Genomic DNA, 9,752 nt, shown 5'->3' on the forward strand with positions numbered 1-9,752 from the left:
TAAGGGGCGTGGAGCCCCTTCCCGCTATTGGCGGCGGTTAGGACGTTTACGTAACGGCCTGACGTCAGCAAAGACGCGTTAGTGGGGGAAGGTTCTAGAAAAGCGGCGGTCCCGGCTCCAGCGGCAGTAGCAGCGGCGCCGGCTCCCGTGTGCAGGTCTTCCCAGCGGCGCGGTTTCGCGAGCAGCGGCTGCACTCTCTCCCTCCCCAACCACCAGCGTCAGGACGAGTCCGGTGCGTGCGCGTCCGCGGAGATCTTTCTCGTCTCGCTCGGCTGCGGGGAATCGGGCTGAAGCGACTGAGTCCGCGATGGAGGTAACGGGTTTGAAATCAATGAGTTCTTGGAAAGGGCATGGTGAGGCCGAAGGCGCCGCAGCAGAAGCCGGCCATCGCCTCCGCGGCGGACTGGTGGGCGAGCGGAGGGAAAGCGGCCGCTCGAGTGGCGGTTGGCCTTGGGGACTCGGGGAATGGGTCGTTGGCGCGGAGGCCCGATTGTCAGAACGCCTTCCCCGCCCTTAGGCGACCGGCGCCATTTCCCTGAGCCGGGGTGGGGGATGGGAGCCCGCCGCGGCGAGGCGGCCGGGCCGCGGAAACTGCGCGGGGACGGGCCGCTGTCGGTTCTTCCCGAAGGGCGCGGGCCCAGAGAGCGGGTTGTGTGGGCGGCGGAGCGTTTTCGGCGGCCCCCGGGTCCCCGGAGCGGGTCTGCGGAGCTTCCCCTCCCCCCTCCCTCCCGGGAACCGGATTTGGCGTCCGCCATTTTCCCGTCTCCTTCCTCGCTGCGATTTTTGCGTTCTACACTTTTCAGGCCTCCTAATTTGCTCCCTTTTACCGCCGCCTAGGACTGATTTGCTGTTTTTCTTTGTTTTCGGCGCGGTTTCATCTCGTTTCGAGGTGAATTTTGGGGATTTTGAGCTTGGATTCTAGAGTCCTGCGCACCTCGTTAAGAGCTCCCTGCCTTCCCCTCGACGAAATGGCGCCATTGCGTTGAGCAGGCACACGGAGGAGCGGGTGGGGGTGGAGGCGCTCCACTAGGCTTGCTGGCGCAGGCCTCGACAACAGTGCGACCGCGGCCCGAGCATGTTGTTGAATTGCTGCAAAGCAACCATTTTATCTTTTCTAGCCACTGAATCCGATTAAATGAAAGGCTTTATAAGCCTGCAGTGGTAAAGCACGTGAACGGCAGGAAGTTAAGACTGCTCGGTTCTGGTAGTTAGATTCTGTTAGCTCGGGCGGAGGGTTATTTTCCTTCGATTGCAGCGTAGGTTTACTTTCTCAAAGGATCCTTTGGTTTGAAATAATGATTCTGAGCTTAGGGTGTGTTGCTTAAACTGCAACAGGATCCTTTCACGTGACGGCCACGTTAGAGAAGTTACCTTTTGCTTAAAGTCCTGCTCAGTCAACATTAATACATGAACTAGCTATATGAAAACTTGGAGTTCTGGGCTACAGTGTATTTGAACTTTGTCATTTGCTTCTGATTTGTGTTTGCGATCATGGTTGATCATTACTTTGATAAGGTTTCAAGTTGAAGGGGGTCTGCTTCGCTATTTTCTTTGACCCTTAGCATGTTTATAAAATAATCTTGTTTATAATCGATAGTGGACGTCGGGTAAGTTTGGAAAAACCTATGAGGTAAGTAATGAGCTTTTGCTTTTTACAATTTAATTTAAAGAGGCATATTTATTGGTATTTAAAACTACCTGGACACTCCATTTTCAGTCATTTTAAGTAATTAAAACTAATGTTTAATACGTCGTATTTGAATCTTTAACCTATTTTGACATTTCTATTTTTCTTCAAATAACAGAACCTGAGAAGAGCAGTAAACAATTTCTTTTTGAGAGTATTTTGAGCGAATCTTATAGATTTGGATTGAGTAATAAGAGTTGTGGAATTTTTTTTGTAATTTCAATTTTGTCTTCAGTTATGCAATCAAGATAGGTCCTGAATACTATGACCTAGTTTATGAACATCTTGACTCTTTAAAGCTTAGTTCTTTATAAGCCAGTACTTCATAAAAAGCACTTCAATTAATAATTATTTCAGGCTTTTTTTGGAAATTTTTGAGAAAACCACTTTATTCCATGAATTGTCAGAAGGCTAGTACATTGGACAAGTGTAAGCTGCTTTAATTAAAAATAGTAGCAAAGTTTTTTGAGTCAGTTTGGGGCAGTGGTAACTGTAGATAAATGTGTTTTAGTTTTTTTTTTCTGTAGCCTAAATAACAAGAGCAGTACCTCCCCAAACTTAGCACTTCAGATGGTGATGGCTACAGGAATAAACTTTTCTAAGTTAGAAGAAAACTATTAAAAAACAAAACTTTCGTGGAGCTTGTTTCAGTGTTGGAGCCTTCTCCCCCAGACTCCCACATTTAACACCCGAGGGGGCAGTTCAAGGAAAAGCAAATCTGCCACTCTATTTCAGAGACTGATGCATAATGTAAGTGGTGGATTGTGGAAACATTAGATTTTTTTTTTTTGGTTTTACATTTTTTTTTCAACTAAAAAGTAATTTGAGTAAATTTTGTGCTTGAGTTGTAGAATTTAATGAAGAATTTCACAAGGCTCTTTGATGCCCCTTAAATGACCACAGAAGTTGAGTATGGTTTTTCTCAAAGATTTTGAAGAAAGTCTGTGCTAAGTTTAAGGTAGCTTATGTGAATTAAAGTTAGATCAAATATTAGTGACATTAAAACTTGTATAGTTCAGCTGAGGCATTTTTTGGTGTAACACATATGTTTTAACATATGGTTTAAATTTGATGTAAGTTTTTTTTTTCCCCCCCCAGAAAACTTTAGAAACTGTTCCTTTGGAGAGGAAAAAGGTACTCTGCCAGCAGGTCACCTCATATTTAAGAATTTAATTTCCAGCATACAAAGAGAAAATGTAAATAAAAATTGAAATGGTATTTTCCTTTGCAGAGAGAAAAGGAACAGTTCCGCAAACTATTTATTGGTGGCTTAAGCTTTGAAACCACAGAAGAAAGTTTGAGAAACTACTACGAGCAATGGGGAAAGCTCACAGACTGTGTGGTAGGTTACTTCTGAAAGTCTGGCTGCAGGTTCTAGTCTTACTGAACTTACCCATACATTTTGGGTTGAGTCATTTTCGTATAGAAAATGAGTATTAAACGTACTTTCTAATTGGTATTACTAGTTATACCATTAAATTAAATGCTAACCTTTTTTGGTTTAAAGGTTATGAGAGATCCTGCAAGCAAAAGATCAAGAGGATTTGGTTTTGTCACTTTCTCGTCCATGGCTGAGGTTGATGCTGCCATGGCTGCAAGGCCTCATTCCATTGATGGCAGGGTAGTTGAACCAAAACGTGCTGTAGCAAGAGAGGTAAGTAAAATATGTTGTGAATCTTTTCTTGCAGTGTTGGTTGTATTACCTCTTTGTATCTGTCTTTCAAAGGCTAACCTTTGTTGAAGGCTAACCTTTGTTGATTTAGATGAAGAAATTTGATGTTAAGAAGTATAAGATGGTAGTATCAAGGTGAATAATTTGTGGCTTTTTTCTCAGCATAATTCCCATAATTATCTGTTGTAGGAGTCTGGAAAACCAGGAGCCCATGTGACTGTGAAGAAGCTGTTTGTTGGTGGAATTAAAGAAGATACTGAGGAACACCATCTTAGAGATTACTTTGAAGAATATGGGAAAATTGATACTATTGAAATTATTACTGATAGGCAGTCTGGAAAGAAAAGAGGCTTTGGATTTGTTACTTTTGACGACCATGATCCTGTGGATAAAATTGTATGTAAGTGTCCAGGCACAGGAGGTGTGGTTTGTATATATATAAACTGTTGGGTATATCAACAGCTTGTTAAAACATTCAGAATTGTTTACTATTAGAATGTATTGACAATTTTTTTTTGTTTCAGTGCAAAAATACCACACCATCAATGGCCATAATGCAGAAGTTAGAAAGGCATTGTCTAGACAAGAAATGCAAGAAGTCCAAAGTTCCAGGAGTGGAAGAGGAGGTAACAAATTTTACATATTATAATATATAATATAATATATATATTATATAATATAATATATGTATATATATGGCGGGTTGTTTGTCAGAATGCTTGCCATTAATTAGAACAAATATCCTACCTAGGAAACTTCGGATTTGGAGATTCTCGTGGTGGTGGTGGCAATTTTGGACCAGGACCAGGAAGCAACTTTAGGGGGGGATCTGGTAAGTATATTTTAAGGGTGTGATAAGGTTTGATTTTTGAATAGAGTGGTTTTAATAGGATTTAGGAGATCCTGAGCTGGGTCTAGGGTAACACATGCTGAGCTTGTATGGTGCCTAGTGTGTTTAATTTCTTGCACCTCACAAAATGATACTGATACCTGGAATTTCAGTATTTAGGAACAAGAAGCAGGGGGGTTAGAAGAAATTAGAGGACTTCCTTAGCTGCCTGCGTGCACACGCACAAACACGATTCAAGATACGTTTGGACTTATAAGTCCCTGTCTCAAAAAATAGTCAGGATTGGTATAGAATATTTCAGGGCATTTTAGGTTTTAGCTTCTATAAATAAATGCAGTAACTTGTGATTTTTAGCATTTTGATGTTATATGCTTTCATTCCTTTATTAAAGTTTGTGCAACTTTTTGGATCCAAATTCATTACTTTAAAACATGTTTTGTAATGGTAGTAAAATGGAATTGATATGCTATTTAAATGAGCTGGTAAGATTACCAGCCATCATTTTGATATACTAATATTGTAGAGAAAAGTAAAATGTTAACTTTTTCTAAACAGATGGATATGGAAGTGGACGAGGATTTGGAGATGGCTATAATGGGTATGGAGGAGGACCTGGAGGTTAGTTTTGCTTAGATTGTGATTTATGTATCTTAATATATTTAATAACATTATATCTGGGGCTTTGGTTACTTTTATTTAGATTTTGATTTATGTATCTTAATATGTAATTAATACCATTTTAGTTTGGTCTTGGTTTTGCCTGTCAGAGTACTTAAGTGATAATGGTTATTTGGCTTTTAAGAATGTACTTTGAGTTTTTTACTAAGCAGTGTATGCCTATAACTTATGCAGTAAAAGTCAGTTGAGGTTCCATTTAATGGAAAAATTGATCTAGATGGGGAAATGGACATTGTATGTAGATCAGCTAGAATGCTAGAATTTAAGATCTGGGTGTTAAGGGGAAATAAATGAAGAGTAGTTAATATTGTTTTGCTGCTGGGATCACTTAGGGATAACATTTTACCTAAAGAACTTCTCCAGAGTTTATAAATTTTGTTTTTTGAGATGGTCTCTATGTAGTGCTGAGTTTCTATAGATCAGGTTGCCTTCAAACTCAGTGATCCAGAGTATCAAGAGTTTATAAATCTTGCAGGTATGCTACCCCCATATTTCTTCCTCAAACTACAGAGCATAAGAATTTTAAATATTTCCGGTTCAAAGTAGAGTCATGGTATTTATTACCTGTTATTTCAAGTTGCTTTATATATGGTCGTTTGTAATCCTGAAATGCTTCCCCAAGAATAGGTGTTATTTTTTGAGTCTGTTGGACTACAAAACAAATAATTCACCTTAAAAATGTCTTAAACCCAGAAATGAGTATAATAAAAACAATTCAAATGGAATTGAAAAATTTAAGCAATTACTTAAAGGCTTATTTTATAATAGGTGGCAATTTTGGAGGTAGCCCTGGTTATGGAGGAGGAAGAGGAGGATATGGTGGTGGAGGACCTGGATATGGCAACCAGGGTGGGGGCTACGGAGGTGGTTATGACAACTATGGAGGAGGTAATAAATTCATCTACAACCTTTATGTTGGAATTTGGATTAGAACTAATGATACTTATTATTCATTGTCACTTAGATGCTTTAAATTGTAGGATTATAGAGAGGTACTATATACTTTGATTTTTGTAGAACATTTGTTCTGAAAATTAAACTTCAGTTTCGAATTAATGCTTCTATAATAGTTCAGGTGTCTGTTGGCTGATACTCTTAATTCTTTCATAGGAAATTATGGAAGTGGAAATTACAATGATTTCGGGAATTATAACCAGCAACCTTCTAACTATGGCCCAATGAAGAGTGGAAACTTTGGTGGTAGCAGGAACATGGGAGGACCATATGGTGGAGGTAATTTACTAAAGACTTGGGAATTCAGGTGATTTGAGAGGTATAGAGGTAGAACAGTTTGCATTTCAGAAGGGAAAGAATCTAATAGTTAAACATAAGGGAATTTTCCATTTTAATTTGACCTCATAAAATTGTTAAGTGCATCCCAAGTATAAAGTTAGGTGATTTGGGGGTTGTTTGCAGGGATGGTATTGTTTGAGACAGGTTCTTTGTAGTTTAGGTTGTCTTAAAGCTTCACAGATCTATCTACCTATACGTTGTCTGTGCTGGGGTTAAAGGCCAGTGTTGCTTCCATGCCCACCTAAAAATTAGGAGTAACTGTTGAATTTTAACTAATAGTTACTCAAGCAAGGTACCGCTAATAATACTGGCAAGGGGAAAATGGAAGATCAATTTTTCAGGGTCTTCATTGTCCTAAACATGAAACCAAATAGAGTACACTGTCGTTTAACTTGTGCAAGAAGCTTTTTTTTTTTTTTTTTGGTTTTTCGAGACAGGGTTTCTCTGTGGTTTTGGAGCCTCTCCTGGAACTAGCTCTTGTAGACCAGGCTGGTTTCGAACTCACAGAGATCCGCCTGCCTCTGCCTCCCAAGTGCTGGGATTAAAGGCGTGCGCCACCACCGCCCGGCTAAGAAGCTTTTTTTTTAACATTAAAAAAAATTTTTATTTTGAGACAAGGTCCAATTTTTTAAAAGTTGTTTGTGCTTAAAAGTAATGGACTTAAAAGGTAGGGGATATTAATTATATCTCACACCTTTCATGTACCTCTAATTCCAGCACTCAAGGAATAGGATTTCTTGAGTTCACAGCCAGCTTAGTTTTCAGAGTGAGTTCAGGACAGTCAGATCTATGTAGAGACCATCTGTCATAAAACCAAAAGAAGATTTGAAATTTCAAAACTTTAAAGATAAGCCCACAAGCCTACAGGTTTACATATGTGCTAAACTTGCTTTCTTATTTCAATCGTAGGAAACTATGGTCCTGGAGGAAGTGGAGGAAGTGGGGGCTATGGTGGGAGGAGCCGATACTGAGCTTCTTCTTACCATGGGTAAGTAGTTTTTGAGTTTTACAATTATTATCTTGGGAGAATTAGCGGCAGGAGTTAAAGCATTTTAGGATCATGTTATCTTTCCTTAAAATCTGGTTAGATGGATAATTTCATAACCTATTTTTTTTTACTCTTTACTTCTGTTGAAACAGGCTTCACTGTATAAATAGGAGAGGATGAGAGCCCAGAGGTAACAGAACAGCTTCAGGTTATCGAAATAACAATGTTAAGGAAACTCTTATCTCAGTCATGCATAAATATGCAGTGATATGGCAGAAGACACCAGAGCAGATGCAGAGAGCCATTTTGTGAATGGATTGGATTATTTAATAACATTACCTTACTGTGGAGGAAGGATTGTAAAAAATGCCTTTGAGACAGTTTCTTAGCTTTTTAATTGTTGTTTCTTTCTAGTGGTCTTTGTAAGAGTGTAGAAGCATTCCTTCTTTGATAATGTTAAATTTGTAAGTTTCAGGTGACATGTGAAACCTTTTTTAAGATTTTTCTCAAAAGTTTTGAAAAGCTATTAGCCAGGATCATGGTGTAATAAGACATAACGTTTTTCCTTTTAAAAATTTAAGTGCGTGTGTAGAGTTAAGAAGCTGTTGTACATTTATGATTTAATAAAATAATTCTAAAGGAAATTGTGTAATTATAGACTTTTTATTTTAAATAAGTTAAGGAGTGGGTAGTATAATTAAGGTCCATTGCAAAGCTGTTGTTGTATTTGTGTAAGATAAATGCTGGTCAGATTTAAGTGTGTTGTCTGCAATTCATCAGGATTAAATTATCTAGTTAACTTAAGGGATATCTCTGCAAGGAGAAACACCTTTTTAGATCTTTTAGATGCTGCTTCTTCAATGCAAGGAAAGGAAATAACCCCAGCGAGGTACTCTTCAGGGACACAGGTCTAGTACAAGAGAACTCTTGACGACTAAGCTCAGCCAGTCTTAAAAAACTGTGCTGTATCTACAAAGCTTAACCTACAGTAGTTGATAAGGATGCCAACGAAAGCTGAGGGTGTAGAGCAAAGTAGTTCTAAGCAGCAGTTAAACTTCTTTAGGTAAGATCTTATTTACTTTTTCTTTCTTAATTTTCCTCCCTAAAGATAAACTAATAAACTCTTCAATGGTCTTTCAGTATAGTGGTTCTTATGTAGTTTAACATAGCTATAAATTGAGTTTAACAAATAAATAATAAACTCAAGATAATTTTATAAACCCTGTTTTCCAATCTGTCATTTACTTAAATTATTTTGGTTGTTGTTTCCTTTTTTCCTTCTTTCTCACCCCCTCCCTTTCCATGAAGATTCAGGTGCTTAACATATCATTTTTTTCCCTGCTGGAATTTTAGCATTGATATGAACCATGGACAAGTATATTCTGCTGCCACAAAGACTGTAAAGTGCTTCATTTCAACAGCTGAGGCAAGCCAAGTGATCATTAATAAAGCTTTTCTTGCTTCCTTCAGTGGTGTTGGTAGTAAAATGGTAGGTAAAAGTTAGGCTGCAAGTTCAATAAATGAGATTTACCTATCATTCCACCCTCGTGTATTTATTCACCTGTCCTGGATCAAGCAGTTTTGAGTCAACTAGGCACTTAAAGGCATTGTGTTTATTTATGGTTCTAATTTTACATGCTTAATCAGGATGAGGCTGACAGGAGGTTGAGGATAGTGTCTATTACATTAGAAATTTCTGTGCAACAACAAAACCCTTTTGTGTACTCTACTAAATAATTGGGTTAAGATTTAAATTTCACCCATTGTCCTTCCCTAAACTGCTGTAGGTTGGCTATTGTAATTAGTTTCTTAAATCTACCCTGATTTCTAGGCTTTATTGCCTTTCCAGAAATGTGATATTTAGGGCTTATACACATCAGCGAGTCTGCTTTAATCCTAAAACCACCACTGAAGTTATTTAGGTTCTTTGGACAAACATGATAAACTTCTTCAGATACTTTTTTTTTCCTTTGGCAGGAAGGTGTCTTGCTGCAGGTAACTAATGAAGAAGTGGTCAACCACAGAGTCTTCAAGAAATAAGAAATTCTGTACCATCTGAAAGTAGTTCTTGTTGGTGCCTTCATTTAAGAAGCACTTTTAAGATAAAAGGGAATGTTTTCTGATTAAAAACTTCATTTAGTACAGGTTCTTGATAAGATTCAAAATGAAATAAGTGCTGTTTGTATAGAGTAACATCAAATTAGCTAAGGATAATGTATTGTTTTAAAATAGGATTTGTGAGTAGACAGATGAAAGGTCTATTTTGAGTACAAGTTTTATAAAATAAATACTTTTGTATCCAAATAATGCGGTGTAATGCTTACACACAGTGTGAATCTTGTTCTATCGACACCAGTTGTCTACAAGATTGCCATCCCCTTAAATTTTAGTTTGCACAAAACTATGCATTTACAGTTCCCATTCAATATTAATAGAAAATGAGAAAAGCAATAATGGGCATAATTTGTTGTCCCTAATAGTCTTTATTATGAATTGTGCATTGCTACAGTTTCCCTATATTTAACAATGGTGGCATTTGAAACCATGGGTTTTAACCAGATAGTGTTGGATGTTAATTAGTATG

The 9,752-nt window shown here is 38.3% G+C and overlaps 1 protein-coding gene across 6 annotated transcripts; it reads left to right on the plus strand.

Moving 5' to 3' along the window:
- Window positions 1-81: 81 nt before the first annotated feature.
- On the plus strand, window positions 82-9,472 carry Hnrnpa2b1 (heterogeneous nuclear ribonucleoprotein A2/B1). 6 transcript variants are annotated; one of them, XR_005973319.1, is made up of 13 exons: window positions 82-313; window positions 2,786-2,821; window positions 2,919-3,029; window positions 3,195-3,341; window positions 3,549-3,759; window positions 3,884-3,985; window positions 4,111-4,191; window positions 4,765-4,827; window positions 5,656-5,775; window positions 5,998-6,120; window positions 7,090-7,168; window positions 8,522-8,594; window positions 9,146-9,472. XR_005973319.1 is itself a non-coding variant. In XM_041640698.1 (12 exons), the coding sequence occupies exons 1-11, from the start codon at window positions 308-310 to the stop codon at window positions 7,149-7,151; spliced, it is 1,062 nt and encodes a 353-aa protein (XP_041496632.1). In that variant the 5' UTR covers window positions 83-307; the 3' UTR covers window positions 7,152-7,168; window positions 9,146-9,472. The 6 variants fall into 6 exon arrangements, 4 of the variants coding, with proteins under 4 accessions (XP_041496632.1, XP_041496634.1, XP_041496631.1 ...); XR_005973318.1 differs by having other exon boundaries at window positions 83-313; window positions 8,522-8,657; XM_041640698.1 differs by lacking the exon at window positions 8,522-8,594 and having other exon boundaries at window positions 83-313.
- Window positions 9,473-9,752: the final 280 nt, after the last annotated feature.

This window comes from Microtus oregoni, unplaced genomic scaffold (assembly GCF_018167655.1).
Source record: "Microtus oregoni isolate MIOR12 unplaced genomic scaffold, Mior012 000064F_ref0000363, whole genome shotgun sequence".
NCBI classification, from domain to species: Eukaryota; Metazoa; Chordata; class Mammalia; order Rodentia; family Cricetidae; genus Microtus; species Microtus oregoni.

Excerpts from the sequence above, each read along its gene's own strand:
- Hnrnpa2b1 (XM_041640698.1), top strand. Across the intron at positions 3,342-3,548 it reads AACGTGCTGTAGCAAGAGAG|GAGTCTGGAAAACCAGGAGC; the intron begins GTAAGTAAAATA and ends TATCTGTTGTAG. Across the intron at positions 3,986-4,110 it reads TTCCAGGAGTGGAAGAGGAG|GAAACTTCGGATTTGGAGAT; the intron begins GTAACAAATTTT and ends TATCCTACCTAG.